We start from the raw sequence: 23,992 nt of genomic DNA on the forward strand, positions 1-23,992 counted from the left end.
AAGACTAATGGCCATACATAACATCAAGAGAGATCAATGGTAGGATCCCTAGCATCCAGAAAATAGATATTTTTCACCACCGAATCCCTTGTTAATGGTCAGAACCCGATTTAGGTTGACACTGCATTCACATTGATAGCAGTCTCAAGGAACGTTCAGCAAGCAGCTGTCAGAATGATCTTCTATCGCCACCAGTTGAAAGCCCACATCACAATGAACACTGAGAGCCATGCAACTCAGAGAAAGGCAGCGTTTGACACTTCAGGACATCTGCGATGAGACTGTCAAAAAACAAGTTCAAGAAATTATTTCTTAAACCACCCACAGGCCAGCATTTCAAAAGTTTTGAACCACTTTAAGAAGAATTTGGTCCTCTGTCAATCAAATCACTGGAGTTAGCTCGAGTTAACTTGCCAGTGACTTGTGATTCAAATATTTATACTGGATAATAGAACTGCCAAATTTTGAAAGAACAGAAACCAAAAAACATGAGAAAATAGTGATTTAAGCCAATAGTTACTGACTTTTTTTTAAATTTGGCCATTTGCACTTCTTTCATCAACATCTTTATGTCTGTTCACGTTATTCCTTTCAAAATTTCACTTTCTTCTAATACGTAGTTAGACATTGTCATAGACTGTCGGTTTTTGCAAGGTTGACGTCATTGTAATATTGCTCTACTCGACGTAAGTTTTAGACCAAGGTAATCCAAAGCGGGGTGCTTAAAATCCAGCCCTTTACACAGTTGCAAATATGTTGTCCTTCTTTGGGCAGTTGGGTTTTTTTGTACAGGACAGGTGAGAGAGGTCTTAAGGGGGGAGAGTGTTCTGCTGCTATGGATCTGTGGATGTTGTGTAACATGTGTGACATAGATAGCTGTATGTTCATATCATTCAAAGTTGTTTTATTTTCATTTCAGCAAAATAAATCAGCTTAGGAATGCACTATATCTTGTTAATATCTAATATGCCAATTTACTAGAGCTCATGAGGCTGATACTAATATCAATGTATCAATATTAGTATTTATATTGATGTACTAATATTGATGCGTACATCATCAAGTTTCTACAATAATTGAATCAACAGGCAATTCAGTGTAATCTAATGCAAAGCTTTTCAAAGAGTGAATATCTATTGGGCAAAATGAATGAATCTCAGCTAGACTATGCATGTAATATTCAGTGATTTTTATTGTTGGTAATGATATTCTGCATCTTCATAACAAATTACATCCTAAATTGTAGTTAACAAAAATCAAACATTTTAATCATTAACATCAAAATAGCTTTTGTTATATTGCACTACATGCCTGTACCCACAAAATAATTTTTCATCTGTCAGTATTTTTTAAGCATTGCATCTTTTTTCTTCCCCAGATAGTGTCTGTACTTTACTCTTGACTGCTATTAATGAAACATCAGACAGCAGCACTTCATGATCACAAAATCTTTATGCATAGAGACGGTGTTCAGGACCTTCACTGGGCTACTAACTTAACCAAACCTTTCATTTAACCCTGTGAATAAGAGGGAATAATCTTTGCAGAGATGTGTATGTCTGACAGTGCAAGAACTGTCACCCAAAGCAAACTGGCGTCAAGGAGATGGAAGAGCCACAGGAGAGACAGCTCTCAGCTTGGGGGGCATAAAGGGAATAATAATAATAACCATGGGTACTCAGTGGGGCTTGTATGCAGTTGGATTTTCCACAGCAGAAAATCCAGCTCAGTAAACTGCAGTTTAATTGGCTGAGGGAACAGAAGATAATAGTTAATTTATTTTATTGTTTAATTTAGTTTCTATTTTCTATTACAGAGTATTAGATTAATGTTACTGTTGAAATGACATAACCATTAAATTGACATGAAGAGTATACCTAATCCTTTTTTTTTCCTCTCCAACATTACATCCTGATTTACTTGATGGCAGTATGTTAGGTCCTAACACATTGAATGATAACGTGGAAAGGCACCAAATTTGAAATCTACTCAGATGCTACTTGACACTGACAGAGAAGGGATAATACAACTATAATCCATATAGAGGTTGTAATTTGGGTCGCATTGTATGAAGATATCGTGCATTATGACTGCCTTAATAATTTCCCAATCCCAGGATGAAAAAGTACATTTCATTTATTACTAAGGTCATGGTGCATTATGGTAATTATAGAATATAAATACGAATCGGTTTTAAATGCTATCAATTACATTTAGTTCTATTATCAATACAAGACTAAACATGCATATCATTAGATAAATAATATCAACAAAATATATTTTTTTGAATATCAAGTAGACCTTTTCATGACCACTCCTATGTTGGGACTGACCTTTGACTCTACAGCGTTCAAATTAGCACCATCTTCTATATTTCCCCCAATCTTGGCCATCTTCTACTTATAAACACAAAATTAACTGATTTGGATTCACCCAGTCATCCATTCATATATTTATTTCTGTTCAGATTGGCACGAATTTTCCATGACCCGAATCTCAGCACAACACATAACCGAACTGTCTCCATAGTTTAGTGCCAAGTGATGAGGCCCAACCAATGTTTCTATTACTGTAACTGGCCAACGTACAGAGAAAAAATGTGAGTGCTTGAAAAGAATATGCAATGTTTCTGAGAAACTGCATATGAAACTAGAAACTATCATTTATTAGTGTAAACACTTTGTGTATGCCTTGTATACATGTGTATAACCTAATGGTATATTATAAAATTAACCTGTTGATTTATTAGTGTAAACATTTTGTGTATGCCTTGTATACAAGTGTATAACCTAATGGTGTATTATAAAATTAACTTGTCGAGATCACTTATTAAAATTAATCAGCATGAATTGTTATTTCCAATATCGGAGTATGACGTATAAAGAAGACTTGATTTGAAAAGGGGAGTACAGGGGTCTAAAATCGAATCAAACACCAAAAGCATGAAGAAAATAAGCTGCACTAAGGCAATCTTTCACACTATCACACCACTGTGACTTTTGAATTGCTGTATTGAGAAGGAACTGGATTATATGTGGTGGAAAATGACTTAAATATATGTGTGGAGATCTAAGTTCCTGTCAGCGGGGGTCAGTTTTTAAGACCTGGGTCAGCTGGGATTGGCTTCAGGACCATTGCAACCTGAGGTTACCATTTCAGCGAGAACCACGTAATTGTTCAAGCTTTCCAACCCCCCCCCCTCCCCTTTCAAACACTTGCTTTTTATCCCTCTGTTCTTTTCTCTCGCTCTCTCTCCTTTCACCTCGATCATTTGAGACAGAGAGCCACCTGCCTTGAGCTTGGATCTGTCTGAGGTTTTAGCCCGGTAAAAGGCAGTTTGCCTTTCCCATGGTTGCCAAGTGCATGCTCATCGGGGAAAGTTGGGTTTCTGTAAATAATTTTAAAGAGTGAGGTCTGGACCTGCTCTACATAAAAGGCGTTATGAGACAACCATATTGTGATTTACTGCTATGTCAATAAAATCTGACTTGACTTGGGAGGATAAGCAGTATAGCCAATGAAGGAATGACTCATTTTCTAAAAAATGTATTTTTTCCAAACCATAAAAAAACACTTACAAATCAACAAGAAGCATCTCGCAATAAAGCATGAATTTTTAAATTACGATAAATAAATAACGTCTAAATTAAGATTAAAATTTGGCAAGATTCAGTGAAATATATGGGGATATCCTGATTTATAGAGATCCCAAAAGAGGGGCATCTGATTCTTGTAATTTTCATTGAAACTCGCCCAGAGTATTGGATTATATACACTGAATTTTATTTAAACATAATAACAACAAAAAGAAGACCAGTTTTAATCACATGGCTTTCATAAACATTATAATACTATATGAATATCCCGGAAATAATAATTTTATTTCACCATCGGTCTCCAGGGGAATGTAGTTAATCTCTTATCAACAGAGACAGCGCCAGTCTAATCTAATCGGATTAGGCGACTGCAGGTTACAGCCGACAGTCTCCGTCCGCCCAGCATGTGATGGGACATAAAGTGCGTTGTTCTTCTACTCGGCCGACTTTTACGAAGAAAATGAGAAAAAGAGAACTTGAATCTTAGTCCATTTTGACGGAACCCCTTTCTTTTTCGTTTCCCTTTTTTTTTTTGGGACGCGCGAAATAAAAAGATCTGAGTTCGCGTTGCGCTCAGATCTCAAACGCGGCGACGGTGACTGACGGTGAACTACTCCCGCAACACACACCACTAATCCATATGACAGCACAAAGGAAGGAGTGTGTGTGCGTGATTTTCGTTCCCGTGGGCTATGTGAAGGACTTTGTTTTGCAGAGTAATTTGATTCTGGTCTTGCCAGGAGAGACGGCCAGTCCCATGCCCGCGCCAGGCTGCACCCTACCCTTGGACAGTGTCCGAGGCTCGGGGGTTAGATGGTGCTGATCACGGACGACAGAGATGGAGGAGGCGCACCGTCGCTCCGGGTCAAACAGCTCCAGCAGCAGCAGCAGAAAACCGGGGGAAACATCGTCCAAGTTCAGCCCACCATAGCAGAGGAACTAGTGCACAACTCTGAAGACGATGACTATTTGGGATCGTGCGAGGAGGAGGACGAGGAGGACGATGATGAAGAATTCGAAGAAGTTGATTTTGAAGACTTGGAAGATTGTAGGAGTATCGCGTCGGACGACTCTTTCTACCCGCCGGATGACGTGTTCGCGGACTCCGAGCGCACCCCGTCTCCGGAAAGTCCGGAGCCGCTGTCGTTTTTCCAGGCGTGCTGCACCAACAACGCGGCCATCGTCCGGATTATGATCCGACATGGGGTGAAAGAGGAGGAGGTCAAGCAGACGGACAGGAATAACAGGGTACGAAGCACCCCGGTAACACTTTGGGCCGCAGGATCCGCTTTAGCGCCACCACAGATAGGAATTCCAAAGTCGCTTCTTGGAGTCCCAGCTTGTGTTCATGGCTGTGCTTGTGAAGTAGCTTCAAGTACAAATAATGACTCTTTAACCTCTAGGAGAGAAGCTGGAGAGCAAATTTATGGGCTTTGATCCACATACAGTATGTATTTATACACTGAATATATACACATACACTGTGTGTGTGTGTATAAATATATATATATAGTCAATCAGTAAGCAAAAACCTGACAATATGATATGAAATGCCAAGATGCATTGCAGAATTAACTCAGTGGTGTAGCTTGTGCTTGGCTATATTTCCTGATTTTCATGAATGATTGACAGTGATTTTAAATGGGAGATCTTTGATATAAATTGCCCCCCCCCACACACACACACCCTCGAATCATTTTTATTTTTAAAGTCACCCAGAAAAGCATGTGGGTGCTACACAAATGCTATATGCTGTGTTTCTGTCACATCTACTGCTTCTGCAGGAAGTTTGAAAGCAGCAGTAAAATGAACACACTGGTGTTGATCAAAAAAGTCATTTATTGGTGCACTAACAGCATATAAACCTCAATTACAGCAAAGAAAAACAAATGAAAATAACCATATAGCTGTATTTCTGTAGTGACTGGCAGTAAATTCGAGACGTTTGTCACTCAAAATGACGACGTCCTAGCCAGATCTAAGATTGTAACTTCTTTTCGTTTCAAACTCTGAAGGACAGTAACATTATTGGATGATGAGGTTGAATGAGAAAAATACTTGAAAAACCAGTTAGCTCCCTTACCAAAATAAATCCATCAATACCCACCAACTTGGAATTTTAGGACATTATAAAGAAAGTCATTTAAATGACAATAGGGGGTTTGATGAAACATGCTGGTTGAGTACAATCATTTGATGTTAACTTTATTTGCATTTGTGTTAAAGGAAAGGACCGTGTATGTGTTTGATCATTTTCAGTGAAGTATTTACTTTTTTCTCAGCATTTAACACCCTGCATTTTAAACCTTTACTTGTCAAAAATTCAAACTGAATGACAAATATGTGCCCAAGTGAACCCAAGTCCTGAAAGGGGTTTACTTCACAAGTATTACATTCAGTAGGGAGTGAAATAATTAAGCCTCAGCTCTCTGCAGTGGCTTACTTGTCTATTTTAAGGCCTTGTGCAAGTATCCAGTCTGACCTCAGTTTAATTCCTTTAAGTGTACCTGTGAACCTGTAGGAGACAGTTGTCTTAAATACATGTTGACCTGTCACAACCTTTGCGCTGCAGTTAGCCAAGGGGTGCAAATTAATGAATAAGGAATCAAGTAATCAATTCATTCAAAATATGATATAGCATTACGTATCTCCTCCTTATATTTCATCTTCAATCTTAACACACCTGTTTTCAGATCACCCCCCACCCCCATACATCTGACAGATCTTAATGCGTTTCCTGATAGGTTTCAGATTCGTGAATGTGAGAAACCATGTATTTTGTCTCACAGTTTGCAACGTTAGTGTGTGTGTGTGTGTGTGTGTGTGTGTGTTTGCAGTCATGCTTCTAATGCATATAAGTGTGACTGCTTGGCAATACTTTTTTTTCTATATATGGATTTCATCTGTGGGAGTCTGTGGGTAGGACATCTAAAAATACTATAATGATAGCAGAAGAGTATGTAAGAACTGTGTTAGCAATGTTTTTATTGGCCTAATATTCACATGAAAACGTAAATGCGATTGTTGGGATGATATTGTACGCTGGTATCAAGCAACAGCCTACAGAGAGTAGCTTTTTGAGACTTATAGCACAGTGTGTGAGTGTGTGTGAAAGTATTCCAGTTTGTTTTTTTGTGTGTTTCACTTTTGCTTTTACTGGGATAAATTTGAAAAGCTGGCTTACTTGCTTGTGTCAGGTAGTCTTCAGTATGTGTTTGTGAGTTAAACATTGAGAGCAGTAGAGTAAAGGAGTTGTGTGTTCACAAAGAAAACACAGATATGTTGTGCTTGTTTCCAAGATTAACTTGCTCTGACCTCAGGGATGAGCAAGTATTCAGAGCCACAGTTCGTATCCACTGGAAACAAATTGTGACAGGAATGGACTGTGAATGTCATTAGTGTGTGTATACAGGTCTGTGAGTAGAATCCTTGGCATCCTGATGCAGAGTTAAATTAATTTATCCAAAATTATTAACCTTGATGAATCATTAAGGGCAGACTATTATTTCTACTCAGTTGAAAGAGTTGCTTCAGAACTTCGGAAGCCTCTTGGATGAGAGATGATATTTTTGCCTTATTTTATTAGGATTTGACTCTGATTAGTATCGCAGAGTTTCTTAAAACTACAACTCAAAACAGCTCATAGTTATCTAAAAACATGGCAGTCAGTTCAAAAAGGTGACAATTAATGGATGAACAAAGAAAATCAGGCAACCCTACCCAAAGGTAACAGTAAAAGAGAAATTGGTGGTTTAAAAGAAAGACAGGTTTATATTGCATGGTGGACTTGAAATTCCAGACAGTCACTTAAATGAGTCCAGTTAAGTTGCTGTCAAGGGTCTGATACCTTTTGTGCATTTAAGAAATAATAATTACATTTTTAAAATCTGCATACTGGGTCAACATGCATGGATTTGTTTCATTTGCATGCACACTATGCTAGAAGGCCAAAGGTTGTGTGAGGGGCAGACGCAGACATATTACTCCACATATGAACACTAATGTGCTGCTTCTGTTCTCTGCTGTCCCCCTTGTGAGGGGGTGACATGTCAGAGTTGCCCACTGCATAGGACTGCAGTGTTTTGCATAAAAGCAGACTTGCAAATACTGGAGATGAACCGTCAGCTGGTGGGCGGTTAAGGGCTAGACTGCCTGCTGAGAAAATAACTTAATTTCATTTTTTCGGCTTTAGGAATCATGTTGCTGAACACATGAACAGCAGTGATTTACAACAAAATAGCCACCACTGATGTGTCCAAAAAACAGTTAATGTCAAAATGTCTCCAAATGTCAGCTTCGTGCATCACAGCATGGGTTAAGGCTGCGGGGAGATGGGCCGAAAAGACAAGCTTTATAGAACTCAAAAAGAGAAGTAATGTTTGTTTCTATGAGGGATTATTCTATCACTTGGGCGAGTGTCTCCCAGCACATGCTGTATGAGTGCTGAATAAACAAGCAACTGATTTATGCACTTTGAGACTGACATTATTATACATTATTTCGCTACATAGTACCTTACACTGTATTATTAATACATATGTTGAAAGCTCAGGAAAATACTATACATCACAAATCATATTTCAATATGGTTTATCAATGTACATGCGTGTCTGTTTAATAGGTTTTTAAATATAGAAATATATGTATGCATTTATAAGTTGTCACTAGGCGCAGCACAGGGATACAGAGACCATTGAGGCATTCTGTAATAAAATTATACTCTCCACTGCCAGATGCACTTTTTGAAACTAGATTATCTAGAAATAAAATCACAACAAAATGAGCAGACAATCAGCTGACATAAACATTTTATACCCTCTACTTGTCAAAGGCACAGTGAGTTTCTGCCAAAGATTACTGAATTTAATAAAATACCCGCTGTGGAAGTTAATGATTTACCGTCAGTCTAGTATCTCAAAAACAGTATTCAGAAAATACTTTTCATCTTTTTTTGTCAAAACCCACTGACCAAAAACAAACAAACAAAAAAAAATATAACACATAAATCTATTTTTAGTTTCTTGATGATACTGTAATTTACTTAACAAACAATATCTCTCTTTTTATAAAATAATCCCATCAACATCACTACAACTGTCTGACATATATATAAGAAAAAAAACTCTTCCATGTGTACTACGATACACAAAAATTACCATGTGTTTTCTATGATTGGAAAAAAAATCCTTAAAAATGACATAAACACACTGTCATAAACACAAAACATTTTCACTCTTCTCTTCAAAAAGTATATGATACAAATATATTCTATTTGAATTCTTGTCTGAATCTTCTTGTGGCAACTGGACTTGAATGTCTTCACTTGAAGTGAGTTTCCCAATATAACAGTTAGATTCCAAAACTCTCGACCGATCATTAGAACTGAAGAACCTTCATGGATGAGGGATGAAACGTCCTCAAGTGAAGAAATTCAAGTACAGTTGCAGCAACAAGAAGATTTCAACAAGAATTCATCATGAACTGGATGATGGAGAACCTCCACAGACATACTTCATTTGACACACATTTTGCAAATGAGATTCCCACCTCACTATAAGGACTCTTAAAAACTGCTGACACTAGGTTTTAAATCAAACATTTTACCAATGTATCAAGCACAACTGGAAGGAAGATGGATGTGATAACAAATCCTGCTTGTGGCTCATAGGCCTTTGCTCTGTTTGGAGAAATATTCACTATCAGCAATGCATGTGAAAACATTCTCCATTCAGACAATCCCATGCAGTGAAGCTCACACATTAAAATGTGGAAAAAGTGGGGAAAAACATCTGTGACCTTACATAAATCAAATATTCTCTTGAATAAATATAGAAGAATAAATATGAGCAGGGAGCATTCAGGAAATGATATTACAAGACAAGAAAGACAGCACTGGCTTGTTCAGATTAAGATTACAAATAACCTCTTGAAACCCCAGCGGATTTTTACATGCTGGTTTATCTCACTTTACAGCTGCTGAGTGGGAGGCTGACAGCTCAGCATCTGACCCTCAGCTGAAGTCTCTTGAGGGTGTTTTGAATCATATTCCACACATACAAAAGTTTGTCGTGTTCGGTGTTTAAAGTGACAAATAAGACATGCATGGCTGGACTGAAAGACCTATCCTGAAATTATGATATACATACTGATGAGATGGAGGGCATTTCAAGCATTTAAAGGTGCTGACTAGAAAAGAGTGGAAAGAGGAATGTTTTAACAGGCTTGGCTTTCTCATTATAAAATGCACATTTAAGAGATGTATGCTTCATCCCATCAAATTAGTTTTGGTGTCCTCAGGCACCTCATATCCTGTGTAATACAGTGCAGTGAATTTGATGAGCTGTTGTATGATAACTGACTATACACACAGAATACAATCAATTCCAATCAGTTCACTGCACTTATTGCCACCCTCTGTATTTAACCCATGTGCAACCCTCCACTAAATCACAATTTACATTTTTTGAGAGTGACAACTCTGTCAAAGCAGGGCGCACACAGTGCATCGCAATCAGGCTCAGTTAACAGGGAGTCAGTTTGACCACATGGATAGGGACAATGACTGACTCACACAAACAGCCATCAGGCTGACAGGCAAATAGACCAAATGAGACACAGGCAGGGAGAGATAGAAATTTGGCTCTACAGATGGTAGCATACATAACGCTGCAAGCAAATACAGATGAGTGGAAAAATCAAAGTGACAGTCATACACATCAGATTTGATACAGCCACTGAGCTGCAGACAGAGTAGCTAACAGGGAGGCTATTGACAGATACATGGCCCAGCCTAAGTTTTTGTCAGTGCTTCTGGTCTTTATGATTAAGAGTGGACTGGCATATGCGTGTGTGTGTGTGATGAACATATACATGTAGTGCTGCTGAATCTTATATTTGAAATACTAAAGCATGGAGCCTTCAGGAAAGGTTTGTAGATAGTATTTGAAATCTGTTGTGTTTATATGGTATGACTTCCTTGAAAATCACAATTCCTCGCAAATCCCCTTCATTGAGTAAAAAAAAAAATTAAAGAATGTAATGAGTAGCTGGAATTTGACCAGAAAACTAGAAAGAAATTGTCTTAAAGGTTTGAAAAGTTTCTCTGTACATCAGTAAGAAAATGACACGGGATTAACCTGTGGTTTTGTGGTTTGCTTGTGCTTGATGAAAAAATTACAAGTGAGTTTTGCCAAATGCTTTTCATCCATTTTCCTGCTACTGATCCAGGGTCGGTTCGCGAGGGCAGCAGCCAACAGTTCAGCCGAGAGACAAAGTCTCTCCAGCTTGTCCTGGGTTTTCCATGGGGATTCTACCTGGTGAGATGTGCCTGGAACACCTCACCAGGAAGGCGTCCAAGAGGCATCCTGAGCAAATGCCTGAGCCTCTCATCTGCCTCCTCTCGATACAGAAGAAACTCCTTTTGGTCACCTGTATCCATGATCTCTCTATCTTCCGGTCACTCCCAACAGCTTGTGGCCATATGTGAGGGTAGTAGCGTAGATCGACCAGTAAATCGCTTTGTGTTTCGCCTAAGCTCCATCTTTTCCATGAAAGACCATTGCAGAGTCCACATTGCCGGATTCGGCTTTCTGTCAAGAAGGGTCCGGAGCCCCATTGGCTAAAAACATGGGGTGGCAGCTTGACGGTATCCCTCACCACTGTGTCCACCAACTGGTTTGAGGGATATCACCACAACAGGCAATAATCACCTTATGGACACAACTATGGTCTGTTGTCTCAACAACTGAGGCATGGAACAATGGCTCACTCAAACTCAATGTCTCCTATATCGCCCAGCATGAGGTTGAAGTTCTGCCTGAAGTGCGAATTGAAGTTCTTTCGGACAGGCAGCTACCAGACGTTCCCAACAGATTCTCACAGTACGTTGGGGCCTGCCAAGTCTGACCAGCAACCTCCCCCACCATCACAGCCAACTCATCACCATGTGGTGATCAGGACTGCACGTCCATTGAGAGGCAGGAGTCTACAGCAGGGTTGTTTTTGAGCATCCCCTTCAAGAACTGGAGAAAAATTAGGTACTCTGAGCTGCAGTTTGGTGCATAGGCACAAACAAATTAGAATCCAGTCCCTCACGCAAAGGTGGAGGGAGGCTCGGGTTTAAACCGCAACGTACAGGTACTCAGTCGGAAGGCAATAAGTGTGCCCTCACTTGCTCAGCCCCTCTCACTGGAGGCACCCCAAGAGTAGAAAAGAATCCAACCCCTCTTGAGGCGACTGGTTCCAAGTAGTGTATCGATGTAAGTCAATATCAAGCCAAATCCCCTTGGCCTCGTACACCAGCTCAGGTTCTTTCTCCGCCAGAGAGATGATGTTTCATGTCCCCAAAGCCAGTTTCTGCAGGCAAAATTTTGGTAAAGGTCCCCACCTTTAGCCACGACCCAGCTCACTCAGTACCCAACCCTCCAGTCACCTCCTTTGGGTGGTGAGCCCATGGGAAGGGGGGCAATGTTGTCTTTTCAGATTTTGCCCAGCTGGGGCCCCTGAGTGCACGCCCAGCCACCAGGTGCCAGCCATCAAGCCTGATAGAAAAAGTCTGGTTCCAGAGGGGGACCAAGGTGACCAGCATCCATGGTTCCATAGCATCCATAGTTCCATAGTTGTCGATGTTCATAATGAGTGTTCTGTCCTAGGATCCTTTGCCTTGACCCCATCAGGGGCATAAAGCACCCCAACAAATGAGCCACTGAGATCAGTGGGACACGCAAACCCCTCCGCCAGGATAGGGTGGTGGCTCAAGGAGGCTGCTCATTTCGTGATAAACAGTTTTTTCTCAAATTGCAACATTTCTTTTATTCATTTTTAGAATGATTCCCATTTCACTTGCAGATCCTTTGCTGGTAATGCATAATTAAAACAGATTGATTGTTTATGACAACCTTTATTGTAAGTCGGTTCCAGAGCTAAGCACTCATAATTGATTTTTGCCTTGTTGGCACTGCTTTGTAGTTATTTTATATGGATCCTTGGATGTTTGGAGACTTTGTAGCTGACCTCCATCACTTCTGTCCATAATTGAAGTTAAACATTATCTAATAGAGTGTGCCTGAATTAGTGGTTGGAGCAGAAGTAAAAACAAAGCAATTTTAAATAGGGAGATCACGAGACTAAAGAGTTGCTGGGGAATTGCTAATGTCTGAGTTGTTAGATCATTTAAAAAAAATGCAAGGCAGAGTCTGTAATAAAACATATGGGTAAAATATTTGAGCAAATCTCTTTCAAAGGGAGAAAAAGATAGCCAATCTATTAATTTCTAATTTTAACTTTCAAAAGCATATTGGATCAGAAATTGTACCTTAATGTAATATTTTGATTTAATGAATTTGTTTGAATACAGATAAGGAAGGTTGGGTTATCAGGAGTTTTATGAGTGAAGTGGCCATGGTGTGTCCATATTAGAGATGGTTTATCCAGGATTCCCATCTCAACAGGAGGTACACAATTATAACCCCTCCCCCTCTCTGTTTCTGTGACTGATAAGGCTAATCCTTTCTATTCCAAGCCCAGGATATTCCTCAGATTATGTAGTGTGCTGGTGTGTGCCAGTATTCTTGTGCATTCGTGTGTGTGTGTGTGTGTGTGTGTGTGTGTGTGTGTGTGTGTGTTTGTATGGGGGTTAATAAAATGACTGTTGTCAGATTTCACCTCCAAATGTCTATATCCAAAACAACCCAAATTAGGTCAATTGCTAAAATTTCAGGGATTGTAACACTTAGTCCTTCCAGTAAGCCAATTTTGGACTGTGCTCTCACCATTAACATTCAGCCCAGTACTCTTCTCAATCATTTGCTGATGGCCGAAGGTGCATGTCTTAAGTGCCTTTGAGTGACTCAAATTAGTGGAAAGCAATAAAAAAAACAAAAATAATCTGGGCAGGAAGGCAAGTGTAAGTCACAGAGAGGCCATACAAGGTTTAGACTGCTTACTAGCTGAATAATGTGACCTGTAAATAGCAGGGAAAACTACTACCTTATTTGTGTTACATAAGGTAAGGAATATACAAACATTGCACTTGAAAACACATTATTTTATGATTGCATACCTAAGGAAGGATAAGAATAAACAGATTATGGCAAAGACATTTATATTGGTGAGAAAATGAAATTGCATCAGTTGGAGTATAGCAATGACACTAATGTATGTCTAAGAAGTGTTTAATCATTTATTTTCTATTAGAACCGATTTCAGCGCCTTGTTTTCTACCCCCTGGTGATAGTTTTGCAAATGCCATGTTGGGAGATCAGGATATCTCTGCAAACAATGGCCCCTTCGCGCTGTTTAAATCGAATGCTTCCTGGTTAAGTTAAATTATAGTTTGCAAGCTATTTTCAAGTAATGGGTAAAGAAAAATTCACTGCAGTATGGATTTGGTCTGCATTAAATTTAGGGATAGAAACCTCACAGCATTTTTGAGGGAAGTAAAGCAGTGGAACAGAGAAGATTACAGTTGTAAGGTCATATGTCTATGTCCATCATCATTAAGTAATGATAGCTTTGAAACAGCAACATTTTGCATTTGGTCCACATGCCAAGTACATAATCCCTTCCCAAAAACTACTGACAAAGTTTTTCTTTATTTCCATCTTTTTTTTTTTTTTTTTTTTACATTATTCCACACATGCTGCATGCATTTGATGGTAGGTCCCTTTACTGTTTAAATTAGCATGCTGAAAGGTCTTGCTATTTTATCTTTTCGGCCTCTATGACTTCATCATAGAGTGGGCCACATCGTGAGCAGCATGATTACCTTTTGAAATCAATGCAGTTCAAGTATGTCTTCTGATGTGCATTTACTGGTACAACATCTACCTGCTGGAATGAGAGTGGAAGTCACACTGCAATAGCTCTAACAGATAAATGACTGTATGTGTTTTTTTGTTTGTTTTTATGCTTGTGTGTGAAAGAGGTTCGCAGAGAAAATACGTCAATGTCTGCTGGATGACGTTGATCCACGTGGCCGCAGGGCATTCTGCCGAAGTATATCAGAGCGGAGCTGGAGGCTTGCCAGGGATGGGTGTGTTGGTGTGAGTGTGAGAACCGAGACATTGACATGTGTTTAAGCAGATGGCTCTAACAGGGTGCTGGTAAAAGTAAATTTCATCTCCAGCCTCAAAATTTAACTGAACTCCTGGCTTGTTTTACCTGAAAGTTAATTTCAACTGTTTTGTGCACAGAGTGTAATATTCTGATATGGCAAATTATTTCAAAAGCATGATGCTGATTTTCCTGCTCCTAATATTACTATTCATGGATTCAGAGTCTTTATGATTAGACAAACCAATGCTGATTTTTTATATCATGTTTGCCAAATTTTGCAGCGCATTGTGTTGAAATGACTTTATATTGTGATGCATATCATTTTGTCAAAGCACAGATGCCTAGATTTCAAATCTTCTAAGAAAGTATTTTTGTGACGCTTTGGTAAAAAATCGACGGTCTCCAAATCTCCATTTTGCATGTGTGTGTGTGTGTGTGTCTGTGTGGGGGAAGAATATGGACATGGGGGAAGCTTGGACAAACTTTTCTTGTGAAGTTTCAGGCCCTCTCTGTGCCTTTTTTAGTTTATATTCATAGCAGGGAAACTTTTAATCAGCTTCATACTAGAGTGTTGTTGAATGAGTTGAAACACGGTTTGGCTTGAGACTGCAATGAAAAACCAGCTGTGCCAAAATATGCAACACATCAGGTGCTTTACAAGAACTTGATGAAGAGAATATTATGTTACTGAATGAGATTAATCTATGAAGTCCAAACAGGCAACATGAACTGTGAGACAAACCCCACATCAACAACTTATTGAGACAGGCGCTGCATTTTTCTTCTGTGAAGGCAAAATCCTATTTACACAAACATTTATGATTTTCCTCTCCACAACGCATTATTAACTGATAATAATTGTGTCCCCTCTTTCATCTGTATTTTAGAATATGTGAGCAATTTGGGATATCTACATCAAGCAGGTGGTTTATTGTAATAAAATTAGTATTTGTGTTATGGAAATTGCTTGCATTGTCCTTTCATGCTCATCGGGCAACTCAATCTCATTAGGCTCTAAATTACAATCTAAATGTAATCTCCTATAATGCTTATTGATAGGTCCCTGTGAACATGTTTAAATGATTTTGGTATAAGTTCATGTTCTATTTTCAATGGAATAAAAATACAGACATTCTTTCCAAACTGCATGGATAACATGTTGCACAGTAGCCACAGTTAAACAGCAGATTTAAAAAACAACAAAAAATTGTTGTCAATACACATCTGCTTCAGACTTTACATAAATATATTTTCACATAAACATTTTCCACATGAGGAGAGGATTTGCACCTTTCAGATAACATTATTTTTCAAAGTGCAGAGTTTAAATTTAGTGCCAGAAAATATCACAGAAAATACAAGAAACTAAACTTTGTGTGTCTTGTTTGTAAAGGGGATCTAAGTAGGTTCAATCCCCACTTAGACAAAATGCCATCAGACAGATATGGACAGTTTGTACCTTTTTTTGAGAATAGTGGGCCATTTAGTCAAGCATAAATGAAGCAGAGCACTGTTGAAGGAGTGAGACTAGTTCTTAAATGCAGGCTGTGTTAATAAATATTTATGGGTGAGTCATTTTATACAAATGGCAATTAAGATTGGCTGAATTTCTGTTAGCCCTCATTTGCTAATTGGAAGTAATTTTGCACAGATACGATCCTAAATGCTGCTGTAGTAAGTCAATTTTATTCCTGAACCAAATGAAATAATAAAACATGTCACTTTGAATTTTCACAGCCAGTTAAAGGCTCCCTGAATCACAATGCTGAGAGAACCGGCCCTAATTGCTGAAACATGCTCAGAGGTGTCAATTATAGTGTTAGATGATTTTACTGGTTCAAGTGACAGAATATTGGAGTTATTTTGTTTGGGAACTTTCTTCTTGAAAGACATAGTCTATGCATGTGGAGCATGAAAAAAGAAATATACTGCTTTTTTGTCATAAGACTTTTATCATTTATCACTCATTTTACACTTCAGCAATGAATCTTTACTGCAGTTATTTTGAAATGATTTCTTCTTAGAGAATAAGATACTCATTATCATCTTCATGACAGTTTATGGAGTTAAAGTTGAACTTTGAGGTTACTGTATGCATTTTTGTAAACTGTACTATTTCAAAATATGCATCATGGTACAGAATACATTCACAAATTAAAAAATAGTTAAAAAAAAAACATAAAGATATCCTATTAAGTCCTTTATTCAATAATTTGAATACCTAATTCAGGGGTCAGCATTTCTTCATTTTCTAATAAATACGCTTTGCTTTCTGAAATTATTAGTGTGACTTTTCGCTAAATGTCTTTTCTCTGTTGTAAAACAAATAAACAAAAAAAACCCCTAACACATCCAAATTAAAAAAAAAACCTTGGGTTGTGATAGCTGCACTTTCCTGAAAAGTACCCAGGTTTCACAGCACACAACCTCACTCAACATGCATACCTTTCTGTTCCTAGTTCCTAGATACACAAAAGTGCACATCAGGGTGTTGGCATCATTTTCTACTGAATTTAGGATGGTCCAGTTCACACCAGATGTTTATTTGTGGTTATAGCAGGATGTGAGAGCCTCCTGACACTGCAGCAACAGTGCTTCTACTATACATACAACATGCCTGTCAGCGCTTGTCTTTTTCGCCTTTCCCCTTCTCTTTTAACACTTATTTTTTGTCATTTTTATCCTAGATAGGGCTGCTGGTTGCGTGTTACCAAGGTTATGTTGATGTCATCATTGCACTTTCTCAGTGCCCATATCTGGATGTGAACTGGCAGGACAGTGAGGGAAACACAGCTCTCATCACTGCTGCACAAGCTGGTAAGTGGCACATAGGGTGTTGGCACACATAAATACTACGCTCGGATACTCTCAAAGTTATTCCATCAGGCTTAAGGTCTGTGAATGTGATATATAAGACTGAATGTCTGTTTTTATCGGGCTTAGAACTTTGATCCAATGAAACCATTGTCTGTGTCTCCAATCTCTAAGGCCACATCACAATAACTAACTATTTGCTGAACTACTACTCTGGGTTGGACATCGAGAGGAGAAACTGCCACGGCTTCACAGCTTTGATGAAAGCGGCCATGCAGGGCAGAGTTGAGTGTGTACGCGCTCTCATGATGGCAGGTCAGCAAACTGTTTGTAGATGTTTACACAGAATGTCATAAATTTCTCTACATCGTAGAAAAGAAATCAATGGATGTAACTAAGACTGGGTGGCATGCACGAACAAGAGATTTTTCAGTATCTATTTATCACATGACTTATGATTTTTAAATCTTCTCACTCAAACAAAGAAGAGAAAAGCTTTTAGGTCAGTAAAGCATAATTCTGACCTTCTCATTTATAATTTCATTTTGTAAAATTGTCCTGATTTTCTTATGCTTCCTGGCTATGTTCATGAAATAACTTGAATTTGTTGATTTTTGTGAAAATTTTCAGTATTTTATTGTTGTAGGAGGATCATATCCATCAAGAGATGGTAACAATAGTCACTAGCTTTGGTTTCTCATTCTGATCTTTAACCATTTTCACTTTGTCTTTGTCCTACAGGAGCTGCTCTTAATGCAAAGGACTTTGGACGTAACTTTACTGCCAGAGATTGGGCCTTGTTCACGGGGAGGTATGAAACTGCCTGGGTGATGACGCGACTGATAGACCGGCCCTGTCCATACCAGCTCTCTGATGCATATAGGTAATACTTGTGGCTCTATTTTTTTGTGTGTGTATTTTTTTTTGAGATGAATCTGATAACTAAATAACGTCATTATTTTATTAGAGCATTTTTTGTTTTTTGACTCTTCAATTTGGCAGCTCACTCTTTTTATGAGTTTTCTAATAAACAGTCTGCTCCTGCCTGCTGGCTGTGTTGAAAAAAAATGGCTAACTGTGTAAGATGCTGTTTTGGACAGAGCTTCTCAGATATATATTTAGACTGCACTTGTTTTTATAGCTATTTGTTTTTCACCATAAATGGTTCTGTAAAAAAAAAAAATGCGTTATTTAGAGTTAAAATAAATAAATGACATAAAACACAAAAGAAAATGACTCAGGCATCAAAACCATCTAATCATCCCTAAATTAACACTTTCTGGTAGCCTGAAGGATCTCAGCAATAACCTAAATCGCAAATTGGATAAAAACATTGAAAAAATATTTATTCTTATTGATATTGTCATGATATGGCTTCTTGTTTTAAATTAAATGGCTCTCAGTTCAAAACTAATCAAATGCAATCTCTGAAGTCTGGAGCAAATTACTTCAGTATTTCTATTGCAACCTACATTTAATCTCAGACAGTATTTTGTGACTTGACCAAAGTGTAAAACACAACTTCCTCACTAAAACATATATGATCATTGTATCCAAATGTTGTCACACACATCTATATTGTTAATTATTCCATTTCAATGAGAAAGGCTAAAACTTTAGTACACAGTTAGTGAAAGGTAAAAACATAAAAACACAATACGAAACACAAAAGTGATAGTATTACTTGTAAAACACTTCAAATACCTTCAAATATGCAGTATTGACATACTGCCAGTGGGTTATAGCCTTAAATAGTTTTCATAGATCAAAGTTGATGGTTTGTCTAACTTATAACTGCATCAAATTTGAGATTTAATAAGCAATTTGATCAAACTCCCTCACCACTCTTTTTTTTTAATAATACTGAGTTTTAAAACCTTTTTTTCATTTTTAACAATAAAGACAAAGTCCTGTAAGAAGGATATCAAGAAATCTTTTTTTTAATGCGATAGTCAAAAATGAGAGTGAAAAGATATTAATTATATCCAGATTCTAATTCTTAAAGTAAAAAATTATGCCTCAGTGAAGAAATGTTGTATAAATGTGTCTGATTGTGAGACCCGAAAATGTACTAGTCACAGCTAAAATATTAATTTGCATTTACCTCATGCATTTTATTTAGTGTGACTTTGATTGTAGATTAAGATGGAAACATAACTCGTGTAAAGAATGATTAGAGAATTTTACATGGAGCACCATGTTTCCAAGTATAACTACCTTATAGCGAAGAATTAGTGGAAGAGAATATCTAAGGAATAGAAACAAGAAAATAATTCATGTGCAATGAATTAATCACAGTCGTGATCTTTCAGTCTGGAATGGCCCCCTATGGCTTCACTTGTGGTCAAATCCCAAGAGCCCCGAGGCTGTCTCAAGCGCCTGTCGGACACCGTGCGCAACATCTTCAACATTGCCAATGTCACCAACCCGGAGGATGAGGGCGTCATCGACCACATGGTTTCTGTTACAACAGCCCTCAGGAGCCCTTTCATTGCTGTGGCGTGCCACTCAGTGAGTGTTCAAAATTTGCTGCTCAATGTTCATTACTCACATACATGTTGAACAGGGAACGAAATCAGATAAAAGCCGAAGTCAGGCTACTGAAACACTTAAAACTGAACCTTGTCCTCCCACTCCTGCCTCACCCCATGGGAGTACATTTTGGGTCTAAACTGACTTCAGTGGGAAATCATGTGGATAGATTTGCTCAGAAAACACATCTTCTTCAACCCACACCTTCCTCACCTGGACTCTTGACAGCGAGCATTTTTCAACCACATGCTGAAGGGAGCTGCCAGAGAAAAGTAAGGGTATTTTTCTTTGGAAAAGTGTGTGGTTAGATTCCATGCCCTCTGTGTTATTCCCAAGTGTGTCAGCACTTTTCATACACATTTTCCTACTCTTACTTAAATATTCTTGTGTAACAAAGAATGTCACCTTCTCCTTGAAATTAGAAATTGCAGTAGATGCTTTGGTATTTATGTGCAAGTTATTTTATTCTTTTTTATAAAATCACTTCAACACAATTTAAATTGGAATTGCACACATTTACTGAAAGATAGCAGGCTCATCAGAATTGCAGAATGTTTTTAAATGTCATTCGGTAAAACAGTGCCGCTTGAATTACATCCACATTTGAGGAAGATAATCAGAGCTGCTTTCTGTTTTAGGTATGTCCTAACAGCCCCCCGAGTGTAGGCAAACGACGCTATGCAGTTCCTGAGATTGTACGCCAGCAGCGTGCCAAGGAGCTCCGCACCGTCAACCCAGATAGGGTCGACACACACCTCAGACTTTTCCAGAACTCTCGCGTCACTCTGGTGGCCAAGACCACATCTGACCGTCGGGCCAGCCTTCAGGTCCAGAATCTGCTGCCTCGTCCTCGAAGCTCTAGCCTTGGAATGGTGTCTCTAAATGAAGCCCTCGAGCTAAGAAGGACCAGCCTGCTGCCAATGCACATGGTGCTGAGGAGAAGAAGCGTCAGGCCAGGCTTCAGCATTCCCAAGGTGAGAGTGTCCAAAGCCCCTACACCTACTTATGAACCAGAAAAAATTCATAGGAAGTGCAGCACCAAAGATGGAGGAGGGAACCTCCTGCAGATCCCAAAGTGGCGATACAAGGAACTGAAAGAGGAGAGGAGGAAAGCTGAAGAAGCTGAGAGGAGAAGGCTTGAGGCTATAACCAAGAGGCATCTTGCCACTGGGAAAAGAAAATAGATTTACCAGCTTTGATAACTCCTCCAAAAAGAGACAGAGCTTTGGGATGCAGTTGTGTGTCGGTGGAGCCATAGGCATCTGTAATGTCTGTCACAAATCTTTTCTCTACAGTGTCCTCAGGGCCGAACTAGAATTACCAGCAGTGTTTTTGAAACAGGTAGATTAATGTGATCAATTTTACATCCTTTCGCTCATGTCAGAAAGGGCACTCTTGGCTTTCAATAATGGCTATTTGAGCTTTATCTGAGTTAGAAGTGTGCGACACTCAGTATCCTTTCTGATGCAAGCCATTGAATAACCAGGAATTGATACTTGAAATGTTTCTGACTAGCTTATATTTCATATTTATTAGCTTTATCAATTTAATGTGGCTAAGGCTACTTTTAGCCCAGCTTTGTGTGCCACTTTGTGTGCACTTTTGTAGCATACTACACTGCATTTCAGCATTGAAAAATTATAGCGTATATCTTAACATAAGAAATGTTGAATTCATGTTACTGGCTACAAGGGGACAATGTAATGTGATAACACCTTTACAATATTCCATAGAGAATATTAATGTGGTCACTGTAAGATCTATGAAATTTGATTTAAAATTATATAGATGCTCAATGTTTTGCTTGTTTTGACAAACACATGAATGTATTTTGCATAAATTAATATGTATACACATATATTACATATACAGTTTATATACATATGTGTGTGTATGTATGTATGTATATATATACATACATACATACATATGGATTTTCTATTAGAAATGACACTACTTTGTAATAGGGAATATTTTATTTTTGATTCAATGTGGTCATTTTCCACACTCAGATACATAAAACTGTATTTTCTAGTCTTAATGTCTTGACAACAATACATGTATATAGAGCACTGTTATGATGTTACACTTGAAATCTTACCAGATGGGAAGAAAGCTGGAACACCATCCCAATTGTTTACACTGTAAAGCAACATACAACACTGGCTATAGACAATCGTTCAGAGACTTTGAGATGTGGACTCATTCAATATTGATGCATGGCAGATTGTGCGCGCTAAGGGTGAAATAAATATTTCTGCAAGCGGTGACCCCGGATGTGGTTACATTTATTCATTCATTCATTATCTATCCCTAAAATTGCAGTCAGAGTTGCAGGGATGCTACAACCCTGAACCGCTCACCAGTCAATGACAGGGCAACAAATGGAGACAAAGAACTGTTCACTGTCTCATTCACAAATCTGGGCCTCCAATTAAGTGTCTGCATGGACCGTGGGAGGAAACTAGAGAACCCACGGGAAACCCACACAGACACGAGGAGAAAATGCAAACTCAACACAGAATGGCTCCCTGTGGGAATCAAACCAGTGTCCTTCTTGCTGTGAGACAGAAGCACCAACCACTGCGCAACTGTGCTGCCTATGTGGTTAAATATGAGTTGCTTTCTTTATGCTATTTCATATTTTTAACGTTGATAGGGAGACTGTTGGTTTTTCCATAAAGCAACCGGGAATACATGATTGACATCAGATAACTATTTACTTGAAATTTAATGGAAGTTTTGAGCCTAGAAATAGAAAACAGTGAAGCCACTTAACTGCAAGAGGTCAAATCCCTACTGTAACATTAGTACTGTGAAAAAGAAGGACCAGGGGTTTAAAAGCACTGATATAACATGGTCTGGATTTTTGAGAGCACAATTTCACGGTTGTAACTCCTCTTGGCGATTGCAGCTTAAGTGCCGTCGTAGAGCGTGTGTCTAATATACATGGTGATGAGTTGCTAAAGGGTCACAAGGGCACTGCACAACCAAATCTTTTCTTCAAATAAACTTAATTGACTTCAGAGCGGGAATCTGCTTCAAACTACTCAGACAAAGTCATTTGAATACAAAGGACGAGTGAAATGTGCATATTTAACAGCTATTTTAAAATCCTAAGTGATTATGGGTTTGAGATTTTTCACAGGTTATTCAGATTTCTTTTAAACGATGCAAAGCAAATGCAGTGACACAATTAACAGTTTCAGTTTTTTCTACTACAGGCATAAAGTGTTTGCTGAGCATTTGTACATTTTCTAGAAATGGAACCTTTCACTGTAGCTGTAAGAAACATAACATATATCTGAGAAGGGGCATAATGTTTTACATTAATAAAACATTAGAAGCTTCAGACTATTTTTGAACACATTTTATTCATGCATAAAAACTGGTATTTTGATTTGACAATCTGCCCTTATTTCTTGGAGGAAGAAACTGCATTAACGTGTTTTGTGTTCATAGGACAAACCTATTAGTCCTGAATACATCAGATAATATTCAGGTCATCACTGCAGTGAAACAGCTGCCGGCTTAGATTGTAACCTGAGATTAACGCCTGAGGCTTGATCAGCAACTCCGCCCAGCCTCTCTTCCCACTCGTCATCTTCCCTCAACCGCAACCTAAATCCATCATAGAAATTCAGACATGACAAATACACAGGGCTCCAGCTACTGATAGTAGGGCCACTATTATGTCATCGTGTGAAGCTGCAGGCTGGGATTTAGACAGGGTGACCTGATTCTACATCTACAGTTTATGAGTGCCTGTCAAACTGTGAGTTTAGGGATGCCTTTCAGTTCGGTTGCATAAATAAATAAATCAAATTAGAGGACTTTGAGGATGTTCCAGATGTCTGAAGAGATAAAGAGCTGGAGACTTAAACATCACATAATCAGCAACAGCATCAGTTTAAACTTGAACAAATATGTCTGAATCCAACATCAACACATATTAATCAGCAGCCTTGATCAATATTTTTTCTGCATTGAATATT

General features: G+C 38.5%; 1 protein-coding gene across 1 annotated transcript; it reads left to right on the top strand.

The window, feature by feature from the left end:
- The first annotated feature begins 4,409 nt into the window (after window positions 1–4,409).
- Window positions 4,410–23,992, top strand: ankrd33ba (ankyrin repeat domain 33ba). Its single transcript, XM_086151384.1, has 6 exons — window positions 4,410–4,844; window positions 17,339–17,468; window positions 17,640–17,780; window positions 18,207–18,348; window positions 19,778–19,976; window positions 20,636–23,992. Exons 1-6 carry the CDS (start codon window positions 4,410–4,412, stop codon window positions 21,179–21,181), a joined length of 1,593 nt encoding a protein of 530 aa, XP_086007510.1. The 3' UTR covers window positions 21,182–23,992.

Source organism: Fistularia commersonii, chromosome 8 (assembly GCF_037954325.1).
Source record: "Fistularia commersonii isolate RoL2024-O1a breed Wild chromosome 8, RoL_Fcom_v1.0, whole genome shotgun sequence".
Classification (NCBI taxonomy): Eukaryota; Metazoa; Chordata; class Actinopteri; order Syngnathiformes; family Fistulariidae; genus Fistularia; species Fistularia commersonii.